The following is a 20,797-nucleotide window of genomic DNA, read 5'->3' as shown; positions in this document are numbered from 1 at the left end:
TGTTTGAAAGAGCAGCATGTAGGTATGACATGCAAAAAGAACATTTTATTTTTAAAGAGATGAATGTGGAATGCATTGGGGATTTTTATTTTTCAAAATGTGCCTAAAGTTGCATAAGGGTAAAGGGAGATCCAAAATAAAACAGCGCTCTGGAAGGTGGAGCATAAAGTGTGTTTTAAGGAATAGTCGAGGAGATTCACACACCTACATGAAAGGGAAGGCTAAATGAGAATACACAGTAATACAATAAATGTACAGGGACCTCAAAACAAAGGGATAATAAAGGAGACTTTCCAACTCATACCAATAGCTGGCATAGAACAGTTACAATACAGATTGCGAGCTAGTGGAACTCTGTATTGAGGTACAAGAGTGCTGTATATATTGATCTTTCTTTTACTGTGAGGGTTTCTTTTTCTAACACTAATAAAATGGATATTTCTTTGTGTTAAAAAAAGAAACCCTCACAGTAAAAGGAGGGAAGTTTAGGTGCAAGGATTCGGAAACAAGAGTTTGAATCTTGCATGGCAAAGTGTATATGGTATGAGACTACTAATGCCATCAAGTGTAAGGAATCAGACATCAGTAATGGAGTATTCAAATGCTTCTGGAAAGCAGGGTCCTAATCAATCAATGAAGTGCAATGGGAGTCAATGTAGAACTGACCCACACCTCCAGGTAGAAAACAAACAATTCTAGATAAAAGAGAGGGAAGGGGAGAATTTACATCCTATCCCAAAACCAGCATAAGAAAATTAGATATGTTAAATAAAGGACAATAAATTCTGCATATTCTTTAATTCAGACTCTGAATAAAAAGAAAACAGGTAATGAAGGGAAGCATGTTATTGATTTCCCACAAATTCAACAATCGCAGATGGGGTAAATGGGATAGTGTTTGCTATACTGAAAAATGAGATGACACTCCATATAGCAGGAAACTTCCAGAAATTAGAACACACAATGGGGAAGCTAGAAGCACTAGCGAGGATGCAATAGTAAGCTCTGTAACAGACACATGAGCCCTGGGAAGCTCAAAGTTCAGATGATGTCTATCGACCGTGTAGGTCGAGAAGTCCCTCTTCAAGAGAGAGGAAATATAAGCACCACTAGATTGCAGTAATTCTAAAATCACATTGACTCTTTAGTAAGAAAAGTGGGAGTATACCCCAAGACAGGCTCTAGGTAACATAAGAGTATAAAGTCCTAGGGTGAGAAAAGCTTATATTATTCACGATTACGTACAACAGAGTAGCAAAATCCAAAAAATAGGAAAAATACCAGGATCATATATCTGAATACAAAGGTTCAGAGTAAAAGCTACAGGAGAACCTGAGCATTCAAACTGAAGAGTACATTTTCAATGGAACTTAGGGAAAAAAAACAACAACCCGCTGGTAAAAGTTGGGGTAAGGGTCTGAACAGAAGGTTTATAGCTACAAAATCAGTGATCCTCATGAGATAAAGATTTTGATTGTGCACAAGGTAATGTGGCTACAAGCAGGCCCTGGGATCTTCAGTCCAGGAGGTTATGGATACAGCCGAGGCTAAGTCTATTGAGGATAAGCCTATCTGGATAGCTGCTGTGCAGGGACAAGCTTAATAAAGTCTTGATTGATGAGAACACATTCATGGAATACTGGGAATGTTAATAGGAGAGAAAAAAAATAGTAAAGATATAGATAGAGTTTTCCCTCCGCAGAGCTAACGGGAAAGTATCCAACCTCCTAGAACTCAGGAAGACTGAGGCATGATGATTATAGAGGGGGTGGCCTTTAACTTTTTTTTCTGTTTGCCTGTGTCCACCTCCTGAGTCTACGATTTACTATATACCGGTTTCCTTCAATGGACAATGAAGAAAATAAGTTTTAGCTTAAAAGTGCAAGAAAATGGAGAATACCGTTAAATAAATAATTAGATAAAGTAACTTGAGATCTTTTAGACTATTTGATCAGAGTAATATAATAACAACTGTATTTTAAGCTCTATATATAGTAAATGAAACAGTGAGATGTTTGCTTGATATATGCAGCAATTCCTTACCACTGAGTTAAGAGGATAAGGGACTCCAATAAGTGCTGTCATGAGTGGAGCCACATCTGCCTAAAAAAACAAAGCACAGAACCCTGTATCAGAATGGAAGAATATATCCATGAAGTCAAAAGTGGTTTACATAAATATATATACAATTAGTATACTGTTACACACACTAATACTTAACTAAACTGCTGCAGTACAACCGTTTTTCTACCCAGTAAACATATTCACCAAAAACAAAGTATCTAATTTTTTAGCTGGGCAATAATTACACATGACAGATAGTCAGCCAGCAGTATCACTGCTAATATTGTCTAAAGCTAAATTAGGGAGAAAATTTAAATAACATGCAAAATGATCATACTTTGGGAGGGAATATTATCATAAACCAATAAAGTGTCATAAACCAAACTGATGATGGTTCTCTTTAAAGAACACTTTGAGCTGAATCCGAAACTACAAATATTTAAAAAGCTATATACTATAATCATTTGCAAGCATGTTGCACTGGTTTGACAAATATTGCTAATTAAATAAAGCACAAGTTGTACTACCTTTAAAATGGCTTTGGTATAGTAAAGTGAATCTCCGCTATTGCCCATGCAAGGCAAAGCAACATGATTCCCTTTAAAGTTGGCACCACAGCTGCATATACTCACTTTATCTTTGCTTCTCCGTTCACCTAGGTAAGCAAATGTAACATACCCAACACTCCAGGTATGGAGGCTCTGTTTAGCATCACATAGGGGTGAAAAGGGACAGGCCTCATTCCTTTGTGAGCTTCAAGTCAGGACACTTAGCTTAGGGCTTCTGGTCCTCACTACCTAGGTGTATGAACCTTCAGGTTCACTTTAAAGCTTTAACAAGCAGTTGCATTCATCATCAGGTAAATTGTGCAGCATTAAGTGTCTGAAGTTTATAAATAAATATGTTACATAATAAAAATGCTGTATGCTTTTTCTTATTCAATAAAACCTAGAATAGAATAGATAAAGATAGATATAGAGATAAAGCAAGGAAAATAAGTAAAAAAAATCTTTTGTGTTTTAATAGAAAGCAGCGCATATTAATTTCAAACTGGACCACAATCACACAAACACTGAAAGAAAATTAGGTAAGGAGCAGAGCCTTGAACAAAAAGGAGAAAACAAAAAAACAATTTATTACAGCTCTACACAGGAAAAAATAAATCTATCCTCTAAAACAAAGGGAGCTAAAATATGAACATGAAGACTCTATCACAGTACACAGCGGATCCAACCCCATCTTCTAATCACTGAGCAGTGCTCTCTTGCTACACCTAGTCTATTAAAGGATAAATTGAACAGCAAAAAAGATGTCTCCGAAGGTGGTAAGTACTAATAAGGTGTCAAGGTCTGCCATCTAAAGAGACATAGCGGAAGATTAGCTACAGTATCGGTGCAGAGGTTCATTCATAGAGGTGAAAATATTTATCTATTATAATTATTTATTGACTTATAAAAGGAGCATCCCTGATAATAACATACACAAAACAAGGAGTTAAAACTCAGAACGCCTGTTTGTATTTTGTTTTCATAATACTATTTAATGATATCTACGTTACAGACATTTGTGTATGGGAACATTTATATGGGACACATCATACAGTCAGAAAATTTGATGTCAACTGCAAGGCTTGATGCTAGAAAAGCACATTCAGATCAGTATAGTAATAATAAATATAATAATAAAAAATCAGAACAAAGAGGTTAGTAAACAAAGCTAAAGTGTACATACTACCATAGTCGTCTGCCTGTGTTACTCACTTACACAGTGCCTTCCCTGCAAGCACATAGCTTTGTGGCTGCCCATTTCCCTACAAGCTGTATAAATAAATACCTTTATAGTACATATGATGAAAGGGAAAATGCATATGCGTCTACATATACATACAGAAGATATTCATACAACGGACAGTCTGTCACTTGGCCAGAAATGTCCCCACTTTAAGTCACGGCCTTTGCAATATTACCATCGTCCTAAGCCCAATTATCTATAAGCAAAGGTCCTCTAATTAAAAGGAGGAAGTGACAGTTACAATGGTTGATATATTTGGAACGAAATTAAACTGCCACATTATCCTTTAATCATTCTGCACAATTCCATATTTTGGGAGAGGCGATTCATACTCCTTTAAAACAAAGAGAAATAGATGTAGTCATGTTCTAAAAGAAGAAATAAATCAGCTGTACCTGGTTGACATCAATTCTTTGAAATCTTTCCAAATTCCATTCTGGAAAGAAAAGACCATACATTACGTTAAACAGAAGATTAAGAAACAAGCCAAGAGTGGTGCACATGGATAGGTAACAAACTAGTTTTGTAGCCTGTATAAAAGTACTGTACTTAAGGATAGTGTCATGCCAGGCAGTCAAGGGAGTTTATAATGGCATCCTAATACTCCCTCAGACCACAGAATAAAGTGACACTAAACTCGAAGTTAAATCTTAAAAATGCATTCATATACCCTAACTATTAACATAAATGTATCTTATTTGTACATCACTCAGCGTAGATCCTCAAATCATCTCTGAATTGGTGCGGACACTGTACTTCCTTCTGGAGGGTGGTATTGCGTGGTAAACCCAACTAAGGAACATTTGTTTTGGCATTAATCTGCACAGAATAAACGTTCATTGATATTTGCAGGGAAGGGCTGTATTATGTTTATGGTTATCTGTGCCTATAAAACATGTTGGGGAGTATATATATTAGGGATACACTGATACCGGTATTTTGGAATCGAATACGAATACCGATATATTTTGGGAGGCGGCTTTCTGGCCAATCAGGAAGCTGGGGGGGGCGAGTAATGACTCACTTACCTGCTTTCCGATTGTCCAGCTTCCCAACCAATCAGGAAGCTGGGCGGTGAGTCATTACATGCCTCCCGGCTTCGTGATTGTCTGGGAAGCGGGCTCCATGTTCCAGGGAGCATGGAGCCGGCTTCCCGGCCAATTAGGAAGCCAGGGGGCGTGTAATGATTTTCCCCCCCCCCCCGGCTTCCAGATACCGGAAGTTTTGTTATCAAGATTAGTATCGAGAGCATTTGGGCGAGTATGAGTACTCGCCCAAATACTAGGTATCGTCATCGGGGCATCCCTTATTTTAAGGACCTTCACTGTAACTTCCTTAACGTTTAATCAGATATAGAAATATAAACAATAATAATTGTTGAATGAATGTATTTATAAGTTTAACTTTAAACAAAGTTGCTCATCAAGCATTTTCATGTTAAAACTCAGATTTTTCTTACGCAGCAAAGTTGACATGGCAAAGCATATATAGTTCACACTTTAAACACTCATGAAAATGTACTGGCCTTCAGTTTCTATTAGGAGGCTGTAATAAATGGACTAAATAAGTCAAGTATATTTGGGAAAGTCAGTATGGTACAAAAAAGTGGTAAAAAAATGCCATTAAGATATTTCATTGAAACATTTAATGAAGACTTAGCACTGCCGGTTCCTAGCCTGATAATGACATATGGGGCGTAGTGTATTATCTCAAGTGCTTTAAAACCAGCAATTAAAAATAGCATATTTTCCTTAACTGAAGGTATCACTAGAAATTTCCAAAATGTAAATGTCACTTGTGCCTTTCCATTTGCATTCCTCCTCCAGCTAGAATCAGAGCGCAGAGAAAAGGGCAGACAGAAATAATATAAAATTTATGTCTTGGCTTAACCATCCGCACAAGTTCTTAGTTTAGCCTTCATAGCACAAAAGTGCACTGAAAAGTTTTATTGTCGAACTTTAATGAATAACAGGGCTTATATATATAAAAAGTAAGACAGAGAGAAGTGGATATATAGCCCAAAGGATCTAATCAGACATGTTATTTTTCTAATGTAGGTTAAAAGTTAATCTTGATTGATTGCTACGGTTCCTTGTCTTTGGCCTAATTCAACAAACCAACACAGCTATTTTTAGGTCCTGCCAAGAACAGACACTAAGTACCAGCAATTGCCCTTGTTAGCTCTGAGAAGCATACGTTGAGCACCTCTTTGAAATTTGTTTCAGTTTGTTATATAATGCCTGGTTTCAGGCAGCCCAGGCAAATGAAACCCCTGGCCCAACCAAAGTGACCTTTTTGACCATCAATGCACTGTCCTGGAAAGCGGATAGGCTAGGGGCAAAGACTTAGCCTTAAAGTCAGGGCCCTAACAACAAAGAGGTACCTGGGGGGATTTTCTGGCTAAGCTATTTCTGGGCATCTTGCAGGCAGCATGCAGTGCCTAGTCCTAGACAGGTCTTTTACAAGTTTAAAATAGCGGCCATGGTTCACTTTGAAATATTTTTTTTTCTTTTGTCATAGATTATCCCACTGAAGCTTCATAGTAGCTCTCAATTGGCCCAAATATTTGGATCTGCTGCTTACATATCATTTTATGGTGTGACACTGCTCCAGCCTTGGAATTAATATATTTTTTGTTATAGGTTGCAAGAACCGCTTTATTATTTTACTGTTCTGTCTTACCATATCACAGTAGTCTAAAACTCGAATTATGGTTTACATGATTCCTTGATTTTTTTATGTGCCGTCACAATAATTGTATAAAAATATGACACAATGCATAGTTATAGTTAATATTCATATTAATGTGAAATGAGAATCACATAGTTAATTTTCCTTAAGCCATGTAATATAGCAGTTGTATGGCTGGTTATTATACTGCCATCCTGTGGGCATTTTGGTTATATGTTTTTCAGCATTCCCTCCCTTTGTGTTATGTACCACCCTTCTTCTCCAACTGGTCCTTTTCTGGTGTCATGGCTGCCTATACATGGGCCACATGTGTATGCTAGCTTGGAAACATTATCATCCTTAACCTTCAAATACCATCTTAAGCAAACAACACAAAAGCGCCAAAAACGGATCATAAAACTGAGGCGTGCGTATGCGGGATTGCTAGGGGTGCTGCCCTAAAGAAGGGGGCGTGACCCCGGAAACGCGTTAACGTTGCCACTCCATATTGGCACACAGGCTGATTGAAGTTTTTAAACTGATGTATCCTTGAACTACCCATTTATGCTTCTAATCGATCTACCATTGTGAGTACCTTTGCACTCTATTTTGCTATTTTTAAACAATAAAGAACCATCTGCACTAGGGTGGGCGCCATTCTCTTTCTTTTTGTCTTCAAATACCATCTGTTCATTCATCTACTGTATCCTGTTGTCTGCAGTAACCTGTTGCATGCAATAAAGCACTTTAGGGCTCAAAAGGTATTTGTTGAGTTCAGCTATCTGATAAAGACTGTCCGCAGTGATTATATCTGCTTATACAGGCCATGCAGAGAGGTCTCAGCAAGGGATAAATTGCTAATACAACAATCGGAGTCAGAATATGTTATGTTGTTTTTATTTCATGATATGAGAACTTACCTTTTGAGAATGTATCATGCTGCAGTTGATTTAGCCTTGGATAATGTACTCCGGCTCCCCAAACAACTAGTGGTGTCAGTGTCTCAGAAGGGTGACCTGCACCATGAGAACCTGGAGGTGGAAAGTGGTAATATATAATTCATTAGAGCATACATCAAGACTGGCTCTATTACATTTTTTAAAATGGTTTATAAATAAATCATACCCTCTGCATCATATTAGCAAACCCAAGTTAGTAAATTCTGGCACTTATAGTGCAAGGGTTGGTCTTCTGCCCAGATGATCCCAGCACAAGAGAGTTGAGTGTGCAAGCAATACATTCAGTTTCCATAAAGGAAGAGCTAGTATTACAAGGAGAATTAGTGTGAGGGTTACCTGGAGGGTTTCGGTCTAAGTAGGCCTTCCCTGTGAGATTCCAAGGTGTCTTTAAGCCAGTTAGAATATATGATTAATTCAGTGTCTGATAAAATTAAACCAGTGCCTGCCTTGATCCTCCTTGTAATTAGTCATGTCTGGAGCCAGGGGCCATCCATGCAAAATGCTAAACCATATCAAGAATCAGAGTCCCTATTAAAGTGACACTAAACTCAGGAGTTAAAGCTTCAAAAACACATTCAAGTATCCTAACTATTAACAAAAATGTATCTTATTTGTGTATCACTCAGCTGTAGATCCTTATATCATCTCTGAATTGGTGCTGACACTGTCCTTCCTTCTGGAGGGGGGCTACTTTTGTTCCCCATGGTTCCTGTGTGTGTTGTAAAGTAGTCAACTCTACTTTACAACCCGCGATGGACAACAATCTCAATGCAAATTGGTAAACTAAATGTGAGATTGCAGTCCATCACGGGAGTGAGCTTGGAGCGGTGGAGTTACACTATGAATTAGAAATTCATAGTGTAACTCCACATAAACAGTTTTTTATTAAAACAAAATAAGATTAAAAACACTCACAACCCAGTAATAAAGTCAGGCAGCTTCAGGATCTACCACTTCCGTGCTGGTTCGGGTCTATTACCTATTAAGGATATTAAAGCATGCTCCGACCCTCCCATGACCTTTTGGAAAGCACTACAGGTGCGCCATTTCCTCACCCAATTGGTTAGAAACCCACAGGAGCTGCCTCCCCTGACCCCTTTCGAGGAAATCTGTTTGCGAGAGGGTCCTACCCGCCATGGCCAGTCAGAAGCCTACAAGCTGCTGGGCGACCTGCCTGATCTACCCCTCCCGGTGTATATCTCTAAGTGGGAACGAGATTTGGGAATCACCTTTACTCCGCCCCAAGTTGATAGGATATTTCAGATGACACATAAGGCCTCTATATCCAGCAGTATCCAGGAAACGGGGCTCAAAATTCTCTCCAGATGGTACAGAGTCCCGACAACCTTGCATAGAATGTTCCCACAGTGCTCACCACTCTGCTGGCGTTGCCAGACACAAGAAGGTATGCTATTGCATGTGTTCTGGTCCTGCCCTCTGCTCAGTTTTCTGGGATAAGGTGGCAGAGGTCTGCAACACATTGACAGGGGTTGTTTTGGGGTCCGACCCAGCTGAATATCTCCTACACCTGGCACCCATGCCCTCACGCCGCTATAGGAGGTCCCTCTATGTGCACTTACTGAGTGCGGCGAAGGCGTGTATCCCCCTTTACTGGAAGCGCACGGCTGCACCACCAATCTCACTGTGGCTGGCGAAAGTCGGAGAGATCTACAGAATGGAGGATCTCCTGGCCTCAGCTAGCCACAGAGTGGCACAGTTTAAATCGCACCTGGTTTTACTGGATGGATTTCACTACTACCCAGGAATATGCTGCCCTGTTAGGGGAGATGTAAAGACTGACACGGGGGGCGGCTGACCTATCTGGGGTGGAGATGTGGACATGCGGGGCCTCATCCACTTGCAGTAAGCCCGCGGATAGGAGATACGCAGGCGAATGACAGGAACCGCGGTGATGCTATCAAGATCCGATGCAGACTCGTGAGACAACGTCTGTCTCCCCTTCTATACTACTTTTTCGTCTCTCTTTCTTCTTAGTCTTCTCTCTGCTTCTCCCCCCTCTCCCTACCTTTTCGCATCTATCTACCTCACTTACTCAATAATATGCATATGATATCTGTTTAACGCTAAAAGATCTGGTTTACCACAGACAAATTGTACAGGCTAATGTCTGAGCCAGATTATGGTTGTACTACAAGAGGTATACCCTATGATACATAGATGTTATAGTGGATTTCCTTGACCGATTTTCAAGTACACTATGTGCTAATGCTATTTTCTTACTGTTTTGTTACAAATTTCATAAAAACTATAAATAAAGAATTTATTTAAAAAAACACTCACAAAAATAGCCCTCAAATCACAGGATATATAGAGATATGTTTACATAAGACAATTGGAATATAAATCTAGTCCATCCCAGAGGAAGTCACATGATAAATGCATCGGAGGGCGGGTACACAGCGATATCATAACCTAGGAAGCGGTATCTATCTAGTAGCAGTTTGAAGACTGGTTTTGCATTTCACAATTGTCGGTGAATAATTTTTTAATTTAATTTCCCCCTGAGAAATTTGTGGAGTATGGTGGAAAGCAATGGAGAAGTGAATTACCAATCACACATCATCTGAGATATGAAAAACGGAATATCACGGTCCTAGGAGACTGGAGTTTGTGATTGAAGGAGAGCGGAGCATTTATTTATGATCGCTTTATGACCATTTTCTGTTATTGGTCCACCTCATCTCTTGAGTGTGTTTATGATTGGAGTGACGCACATAGTGGGGAGCAGTATTATTCACGATTAAAGGTGGAAGCAGTGAATTTTTTTTAACTAATTAAAAACCTATGACACTGGATGGTTATATGGACATTGTTTTGAAGGTTTAAAGGAACATGGACTAAATTTTTATTCTTCTGTTTTCTATACTTTTTATCATGTTTTAAGTTTGTTATTGGTGTATATCTTATTGCAGCACTGTGCACTTTGTATGAGGGGGTTGTGGGGATCACTAGTTGTATTATTTATAGTGCTGTGCATTTTTGATTTGTTATAAGAATACTTTATTGTATATCTTATTGCAGCGCAATGCACTTTATATGAGGGGGTTATGGGGATCACCAGTTGTATTATTTATAGTGCTGTGCATTTTGTATTTGTCAATACACAGATCTACTCACCCCAGTCTGTCATGCCGTGGTCAGAGGTGAAGACGAAAGCTGTTTTATCATCATATCCATAAAAGTCTTCAATCAGGGTTACCATTTCCTTGATTCCTTCATCAACTTTTTTCACATTTTCTTTGTACTCGCTATTTTGGGAATTGATTAGAAAGGTATTCATTGAAGTGAAAGCAGATAAGAAATTAAATAGACACTCGCATGCCAAAGTTTCCTTTTTCATATACACATTTGGAAATAAAGATGGATAGTAATTTTCTTTTTCATGGAGAGATGTTACAATATTTGAAGACGAGAATGACCTTCAAGTCATTTTTATCATGAACAGAAGTGTCACTGGGGTTGAAAAATATTTCTATGGAAAATCATGCTGGGTGTGATAATGTGGTTTACACCAATGTCTGGCATAGAGATAAGGGAGGTATGTTACAATATGGTGAGTCATTAGCGCCAGAATGTGTTGCTAAACAGCTCTATATGTTAGTTTATGGACATTTTATCTATTTTATCACTTGCACTTCTTTTGATATATCTATTGCTTTGTACAGCCTCACAGGTGATGACAGTGTTACACAAATAAATTATTATAATAGGGAGGAACTTGTGTCGTACAGAGCAATTGATTAGACCCAGCCTTTTTAATGTGTAAGCGCCAACGTAAAAAGAGAAATCTAAGGGGTGAAAGATGATTTCTTGATCATCTTAATTTCCTGAAGTACTTCTTGACACATAAAGGTCCACCGTTCAAATACTGCTAAACTGCCACAGCTCGGTGGATTTTGCTTCAATGTTTTATCATACTAAGTCAAATATTGCTAATGGCAGAATAAAAATAATTTCAAAATATGGAGTTTAATACTTGATAATTTAACTAAATCCTGAAAACATAAAAACCACTGGCATCAGAAAATATTAAAAGGAGAACTATGAGGTGAGTGCTTTTCACTCACCTCATAGTTCTAGCCGACCTGTGACAATGAGACTGTCACAGGTCGGATCAGTAGATCGGGAGGTGAGCGAACACATACCGGGTTCGTTCGCCTCTCGATCCTATCACGGCTCTCTGCCGTGACAGGGGGAGGGGCTGGATTCCCCTCTCCCCGCTCCGATCTGCCAGCGCTGACTGGCTGAACGGACGGGGCAGGGGGCGGGTACAGCTGACTCTGCCTCTAGATAGGCAGAGCCAGCTGTCACTCACGCAGCTGGGCGGATCCCATCAGAACTATGGGGGAAAACACTGACCCCATGGTTCTCCTTTAAGCAAACCGTACATTTTCATATCAAGTATCTATAAGATTCAGTATTAAATAAACCAGGCTCCAAACACTCAAGGGAGCAGGGGTCAAGGTCAGATCATGTATATTCTAATTCACTCTTAAAATATACACATATCAGTGAAGGCATAAAAGTAGAATAAAACATCTACATTTCATCTGTAGCTGCCATCATTTGCCTCTAATTGGCATGCTAAATAAGGATGTCAACACCAATATCAGTCAAAGAAAACCATTGATTAACTGTTCTTGTTTATGAGCGCAGAAGCTTGAGGCCAGTCACAAGCCTGAAAGACTGACAGACAGCCTAGCCTCATTAAACATCAGGCTCATAAAGACTGGCAGACATCTGCATTCTAGGATGAAATGCCAAATGTGTCATCATTACTGCCAATGAGAGATCTGGGAAAGCCACTTAATCACAAAATGATTAAATTACAAGTTTACATTAACATTAAGCAATACATATTTGGAAATATACTTTCAGAACTAAATGTAATAATAGTTTAATGTATAACCAAAAAAAAAGCTTAAAACTGGTACTTTAGTGGTATCCAAACATCTTGCTAAATCAAAAAATTATAAAAATTAATTGAGAGACAGGAATTCTAAAACATTCTGGTTATATGATGCTGCCTACACAAGTTTGGGACTCAGGCAAACAGAAAAAAAATGTCAAAGGCCAGCCCCCGTATAACTTGGCCTCTAACCATTGTGCTTCAGTTTTGTCATCAAGTAGTACAAAAGGCCAATACATACAGAAGGGCAAGACCTGCATTCCTCAATAGACATCAAGAAAAAGATTTTACACTAAGTACAAATATCTTATCTTCTTTATCATCCATTGAGGGAAACAGGGACTCAGGAATTCTAGAACAGATGGGACATCCCAAAGCAGTTCAACTCAGGGGTGAGCAACAGCCACTGATGGATTTAAGATAGTATCAAGAGTTCTCTAAAACAAACAGAAGAACCAATGCCAAGGGTAAGGAAACTGCTAAAGACCCAGGAGAGGTCACAGAGGATCAAGCTGCTGTTCAGACCAGGACAAGAATCACCACCAAAGGGAATGACTACCTTGAGGAGCAATAAGTCCACACCAGAAGAAGCTGCAAGCCAAGCAACCACCAACATGTGGAATACTATAACTACTCAAATAGGTAGAACAGATCAACAAGTATGGTCAACAAAAGGGAATAATAGAAGGCTTCCCAACTTTAAAACAGCTACCTAAGGGAAAATTGGACAACAGGTCCACAAGTTATGACCAATCAGTCTACGGATGACAAAAGGCCCAAGCCTTAAACTTTCAACCATGGGTATCAGGGAAGAAAGGCTCCAAGAAGAAGTAGGGATGTCTAGGACAGCCATCTGATTTCATAAAAGATAATCAACAGTACTATCTAGCATTACACCCCAAGGTGAATGGTCAAGCACCCAAGTAATTGGAGACAACCTCAATGAACCCACTTTAAGTCACACAGTCTGACAAACAAAGGGTAAAAGAGGGTGCAAGAAGTACCCTGTGCCAAAACAGACAAGAGTGGGAAGACAACCACCCCATACTGGTGCAACAACACCTCAAAAAATAGAACCAGCAGAGTGGTCAACAAGGTCTACCTGATCCAGTACATGGAAATACAAGTCTTCTGACCTGCCACGATTTAGCGAAGTTGTGGAACGAGGGGGAGGAAGCTAAGACTGATTACCTGATTAAGCGCAGCAGCAGGGAAGAAATTTAATGAGACTATCCCATGAAGGCTACAAATTAGCCACAGTAGGAGATACAGTAAAGCAAATCAAGGTGCACAAATCTTTTTCCCCAGAATAGAGACTACAGTATGGGGAGGCCCAGGAAGCAAAAAACAGTGCCTCTAAAGGGAAGCGTGTGGGTGACAGTACGTTCCTCAATGTCACCTCCTTCATCTCCTAGGTGAAGGTCTTAGAGTACCAAAGTGCTGTCCAACAAGGTTCAAGGTCAAGGAACCAACTCACAGGGGAATCCCACAAGCACTGACTGGGAACTGGAGTCCCACCATGGAGGGAAGGAACCTTTGCAGAGCCTAAAAGAGATTGAGGGACCATTACATCCAAACGGTACACCTTTACATTTTACCTTGCAGATCTCCTGTGCTCCGTCAGCAGCATACTGTGGATGCTTGAGGTACAATGTACAGCGCTTTGAACAGTCCTCTATAACTGCAGTAACTCCACTGAGAACCGTCTTGAGGTCGTTCACTTCCTGGTATAACTGCAACAGCAGCCACTGGACACTCCTGTCACAAAGCCAGCTGCTTGAAAGCTCAGGATAATGCGTTTCTGGGGCCACGCCTCCTTCCTCAGAGCCACCCAACACACTTGATCAGAGGTAGCCAACACAGTATACAAAGGACTGGAAAGCACCACATTACAGAGCCAAGTGGCCAAAGGTCACATACAAGGCCGTCCTTGCCATGTCCAGATGCCTACTCACTGTGTGAGTCTTCAGAGGCTGGCTCACACCAGAGGCTGTGCCTGGACCTAGAAAGTACTCTGCAACGAACAGAGTACACAGAGGTTTGCAAAGTGCTACAATGCAGAGCTCAGTGCCCAAAGGTCACATTCCAGGCTAGACCTGCAATCTTCCAGTCCAGCATAAGAAATGCCTGATAATCCCCATAATGTCTGTCCTATCAAAGGTACATAAGGATCCCCTCTGTCCGCCAGGCCAAACCATAGTCGCTAGTTTTGATTCGGTATTGTCACCTTTAGCAAGGTTTAAAGATAGAATTATGATAGTATTGATTAGGGACTGTGATTCATACCTGAAAGACAGTTTAGAGACACTTTTTGGAGAAGATTGAGGAGCCAAGATGTGTTCTAATGCTCCTCCATTTGCTAATGCCTTTATGGTATGGATAGAAAAAGAACCAATATACCTCTTCTATTGTTTCAGATTTTTCATTGCATTACATTGCAGATTTTTGAGTCATTTCATAGAATCTGTGTTTGCCGTTTGGTCCGGCGACAGATTATCTTTGAACCAATTCCATGGTGCTCTTAATTTGATGGTGGTAAATCTTCAGTTTAATAGGGTATGTAGCATAGAGGGGGTATCATTCTTCGAAACTATGATTGAGATACAGAATGGAACATTAATGAGCAATTTATATGCAAAATCAATGGATCCTAATATGTTGTTGCATTATCGCAGTTACCACCCAGTAAATGTGTTTGAATCAATTCCTACAACACAGTTTAAAAGAGTGACACGTATAGTTATCAAATGAAAATTAGGAATAGAGGAAACGAAGGGGAAGTTAGAATGGCGTTACCCAGATAGATAACTGTGAAAGGAAATTGATCATGTGGATGATACGACTGAAACTTTGAGGAATGGTAATGTAGACAGAGAACAAAGAAACACCATTTGGATCCGATTTAGATTTTTTGTCAGATAAAGTTTTTACTTCTATCAAAAGAAACTGGAAGATTCTGAGGTATAATTATCCACAGATCTCTGCATTTAAGTACAGTTCATTACAATAATTTAGGAGAAGGTGTACTATCTATAATTAGTGATGGGCTCGGGCGTGTTCACAAGCGCCTCGTGCCGAGCCCGCCGGGAAGCTGTCAGCACGAAGAACCAATCACAGGCACTGAGACATTTCCCGATCTCTGCAGCTGCGGACCGAGAACATGTCTCAGTGCCTGTGATTGGCCCTGCGCTTCCTGGTGGGCCCGGCACGAGGCGCTTTTGCGAACACGCCCGAGCCCATCACTATCTATAATGAGGTAGTGAAATCTGATGTTGTAGCTCCGGTATCCCCTATGGTAACCTTTTTGGGTCCTAGATGAACAGGCTGTTTTTCTTGCTTATCTTGTATTCAATGCACATCCATGATAAAAGGTGAAACACTTCAACACCCACACAGAAACATCTCGGTGCTTATTTAACCATTATTAATAGGGATGCACCGATACTTTTTGAGTACCAATGGCGATACTTGGCATTTTCACGAGAACTACCAGGGTTGCAGCGGTTGCAGCTGGGACCTGGCTCTGGTGCTCCACCACTGTCCTGAAATCATTAGTCGATATTGTTTTTGAAAAAGTGTCACATGACAATAAATAAAAAATGTATCAGTACTCGTACTTGTAAGTAATTGGGCAAGTATCAGTACTTGTACTCACAAAACTGGTATCGGTGCGTCCCTTTATTTATATTTATAAAAACAAAATCATACATTAAAACAGAGATGTACAAATCCCAGACGCTCCGTGTGCTCCTTACAAATGACAGCTGCCTTATAACTTTTGAATTTTTCTCTAGTCTAGTCTTGGAGCTCGAAAAGTATCGGTACCTGTACTTGGTATCGGTGCAACCCTAATTATTAATCATGCCAATGGTCATATGCCATTCAAATGAGTGTCTGGGTGGTCTCTCCTATATAGGAGAGATCACCCAGAAGTTAAAGAATCATATTGCCCGACAGAGATACTCCATAAGGAATAAACTGGTGGAGTTACTGCTGACGAGACATTTTGTGGAAAAAAAGACAGACACTCGGTCACAGCTATGGTTTGTGGCTATTGATTATACAGCTAAACCAAATCAGATTATAATTTTGAAAAATGGAAGGTCCAAATGATTAATGAACCGAATACTATTAAGACCCGATGGTCTATATGTGGATCTAGAACCACATTTGTTTCTATAAATTGGTTAATGGTAATCCTGTTTTCTGGCCCCATAGGTGTGAATCATTGATGGCGGAAATAAGGAAATTCGTCCATCAGTTGCTACTATGAAACCTATTTGAGAGTTATAAGGCTATTGTAAGGGTTAAAATTACATTAGGTCATATCAATTGAGAAAATATGTAATCTTATATGGCTTGATATAGATGGTGTGTAGGCCAAAACTGTTGCCACTTGAAGTTGAAGTGCTGCAGTCTCATTGCTTTGTTACCTGTTACCTACAGGTAACATATACACAAAATCCATAGTTACATAGTATTTGAGGTTGAAAAAAGACACAGGTCCATCAAGTTCAACCTTTGTGTGTGTGTGTGTGTGTGTGTGTGTTTGTTGTGCGTGCGTATAAGAGTCCCTGTGTGGTCTAGTATTTAAGAGTACCAGTACCCCTGTATGTTACGGTCTCTTAGGATGGTATCCAATTGATTTTTGAATAATTCAATATTCTATGCTGATACCACTACTTGTGGCAGAGAGTTCCAAAATGTAACTGCTCTAACTGAAAAGAAGCCTCTACGCCCTTTGTGGATAAATCTTTTCTCTACCAATTTTAGGTGGTGGCCTCTAGTCCTTGTTATGGAGTTTACAGTAAAAAGTTTAGTGCCGATGTTGCCATCACCACTAAACATTTTGTACAACAAAATCATGTCCCCTCTTATCTCCCCACTTTCAGTGAGAACAATTAATAACTTTGTCTCATAACTTTGATCCTCCAGCACCTTAATTATCTTTGTTGCTCTTCTTTAGACAGAATGCTAAATCCACCTGCTAAAGTTAGATCATAGCCTGAGGCACCTAATAGTAATGACAGCAGGTTGGGCCCTGCTAATGACTGGACTAATAATAAAATATTCAGGAGGCTCACATTTGTGGTATACATTATATATTATATTATACTGGCTTTGCCTACAGTATTTATAAGTGCTAGTACAGACAATGCGAATGGCCTTTGCCTAGGGCCCCATTCTGACCTAGTAATTCTCTTGATTATTTCTATTAGCTCAATCACACTACTAAAATTGCTAGTGAATATTTACTAGGAGTAGCCATCAGTTGCTAAACAGCTGGAACACATGGTCCCTTATTGTATAAACTACACATGTAGCACGTATAGCAATCAAACAAACATAAGCAGAGTATTGTAAGAACATGTTGGAGTAATGGCCACTACATGCTTCTTGTGTAGTATACACAACAGGAATCCATCTGTCACTGACCTCTACACTGAGCAATTGATTGCTTGTGATTTTCGTAGGGTGATTGACCTACTAAAATCACTGCAGTAGATTTAGCCTAAATTGAAGCTGCTCAGGCTGTAACAAAACAGATAAGATCTAAAAGCTGCACTTAAAAAAAAAAAAAAAAATAGAGGGAGAGAATTAGACATGAAGTTACAATTCATTTTCTACAGTTTAAACCAAAACATTCAGGGCTCCCAGGCATTCTTAATTATGCCTAAGACTGGGAAGCAGATATTGCAGCCTGATACCACCAATATCAGCTTACCTTGTGGGAAAATAATAAGAATCATACAAGGTTTTCCATCTCCCAACACCCTGATCATTTAGCCAGGAACTTATGCTGGTACCAATAGACTTGATATTTGCCATGGAAGCCTCTGTGCCCTGGGCACTTGAAGGGAACTGAAGGCCAGCCTCATCTCCACTGACTATGGACCCTGGCCTGAACTAAGGTTTTACATTGCCATTTGAGCTAATGCTGTATCTTGTCCCGGACCTAACATCCGAATTGCTCTATGGAACTCCCATACGGGCTTATTTAGCGTGGATCAGCGGGACTTGTTACCAAACTTATGGAACTCTCGGGTGGACATTTTGTTTGCCACGTTCTGCTGGCACCACTAAGGCTGTGCTGTTTCCCCCACACAATAGGCTCCCTGCAGATATAACTGCATCTTCCTCCTTAATGAGCCTGCTGACATGTCCACCTGGAATCCCTTTTTTTTATAACCTTTTTGATAAACCTTTTATCGTTAACCTTTGTGATAATCTCTTCATGGTTAACCCTTTTGATAATCCCTTTTTTTATCCTAACATTGGTTCTGTCTGATGTTTAGGGTAGTTCCAGTGCACAAAGATGGCGTATCCAGTCGGGGTACAGGCGTTGCTGTCAAAATATTGTTACGTGAGCTGATCCAAATCAGCTAGATCAAGAGAAAATCATCTATGATCAGCAGACAGCAAAAATTAGAAAACTAAAATCGGACTTTGTGTAGCCTGTACATACACTATACAGCATATTCACACACACACACACACACACACACACACACACACACACACACTAATCTGAGCACATTGTTAGGAGTTTAAAAAGGGTAGCTACAATGATAGGACTCCATGGCCTCATGAGTACTGCACCTCCTACAATTTCTCCTCCCAATAACATGCTAGGGTACACACCTGGAACCTGGTCTATGAGCATGTCCATTGGTATCTAGTCCAAGCAGATGAAGGAAAAACACTATTTTTTCTTCATATAGTTTATTTAATAGTGTTTGGTTGCTGCGGGCAGACCTGAAGAAATTCTAAAACACAAACAATTATAAAATATGGCATTAATACATAATTTTTTGCAGTTCATAAATAATGAACAGAATACCAATAAAATATAACAGCAATATTTTAGTATTAAAATTAAACAATATCAAAGTAACATAGAACATCCTTCAAAGACAAAAAAATATCATTAACAGCACTATATCCAGAACAATGATTAATTTCAGTACAGATGCCAGGGGAAGAAAATGCAGTCGAAATTAGACATATAATGAGAAATGAATGCAGCCTAAATAAAGGTTAAAGAAAAAAATCAACACATAATTTTCATAATTCATTACGGCATTCCTTTTGCAGGTTCATTTCTATCAGAGCATTCGCCTAGCAATCTAACCAACTGTACCAGTAGCTTCTTTTTTATGGAGGGATTTCATATGTTCTAAGCAATTATACATCTTCTGCATCGGTGTCTTCTGCATGTCTCTCAAACCTGACAAAAACCAACAGTAGTAATATATTCACTTTATCTGTCACTGACCTTCACATTGTCAAACACCCAAGTGTCCAGTTCGGTAGCATCTTCAGAGGCAAAGTCCTCACTTGCCGCTGAGTAACAATGTGTAAATACATGATCTCCACTGGCACCTGAAAATACATTTATTATAACAAGCCGCCAACCTAGATTTTTACAACATAACTGACAGTGTTCCAGAAAACTAGAAAACTTTAATATTCTGAGAAATGTAGGTTTTACAAGATATTTATTATGTTATTATATATATATATATATAATATAGGCAGACAGCAATGCACTGCAGTTAAAAACAGTGTGCCCGTCAGGAGAAACAACACCAGTTCTCCTTCAATAGGGCTACGACACAACATTGGGGCCGCATAGATAGCGAGCGAGATTGGGGCAAAACGACTTACGACAGACGGAAGAAGACAATCTCATCTAGGAATATTCGCCTACTCCGAATTCTCAGTTTCCCCATCGCTCATATGAAGGGGAAAGCCAAAGTAAATAACTGTGTCGGGCGCAGAGAGGACATGGTCCCCTAACCACACAATGCCGCAATGAAGTAATCTGTAGCCTCAATGCATATCAAAGACCTTTGGGATATGTAAGTTTATAGTGATATATAGTTTTAAAATGTTGCGTAACTTTACTCGATGTAACGTACCAAAACCCATGTATACACAACTGTAAGTGTTTTTGAATGAAAATAAACATGTTTTGGGAAAGGAAAAAAAAAACAGTGTGCCTTTTACTTAAAACAGCAGGTGCAAAACTGGCCATGGATATCAAAGCCTAATTCTAGCCACATAATTTTGGATAGAGTAGAGAAGAGCTACAAACATTTTTGCCACATTTTGTGTTTCTGTGGCTCCCATAAAATAAATTAGGGGAACGGTTGTCACTAGAACATCAAGGTACTGGCAGTTAAAAAAAAAAAAAAAACAATGTCAGAATGTCTAAGCACTATACTAAAAAAGTGTTTTTGTCTTTGTCCCTCTTGACAGGAAGTGAGAAGAAATCTCTCCAATGGTGCACAAAACACAATACAAAGTCTAATTCTTCCTGGTTTTGTCCAAAATAAATAAATAAAGTTTTGTCTGGATTTGGACATTAAAGAAAGTCACC

At 39.5% G+C, this 20,797-nt stretch overlaps 1 protein-coding gene across 1 annotated transcript in view; it reads right to left on the bottom strand.

Annotated features, from left to right (window-relative positions):
- PIGN (phosphatidylinositol glycan anchor biosynthesis class N) overlaps positions 1-20,797 on the bottom strand; it is a gene marked incomplete at both ends in the record, with an annotated part of 128,295 nt that overhangs the window by 85,842 nt on the left and 21,656 nt on the right. The window contains 6 exons of the mRNA XM_018570237.1: positions 2,044-2,103; positions 4,251-4,291; positions 7,446-7,556; positions 10,623-10,753; positions 19,057-19,181; positions 19,691-19,797. Coding sequence (XP_018425739.1) covers positions 2,044-2,103; positions 4,251-4,291; positions 7,446-7,556; positions 10,623-10,753; positions 19,057-19,181; positions 19,691-19,797 — 575 coding nt within the window. The remainder of the gene's footprint in view (positions 1-2,043; positions 2,104-4,250; positions 4,292-7,445; positions 7,557-10,622; positions 10,754-19,056; positions 19,182-19,690; positions 19,798-20,797) is intronic.

The sequence above is a fragment of the Nanorana parkeri genome, unplaced genomic scaffold (assembly GCF_000935625.1).
Source record: "Nanorana parkeri isolate BGI_ZX_2015 unplaced genomic scaffold, ASM93562v1 scaffold1484, whole genome shotgun sequence".
NCBI lineage: Eukaryota > Metazoa > Chordata > Amphibia > Anura > Dicroglossidae > Nanorana > Nanorana parkeri.
Note: the sequence above shows the minus strand (reverse complement) of the source record. Positions and strands in the feature narration are given on the sequence as shown.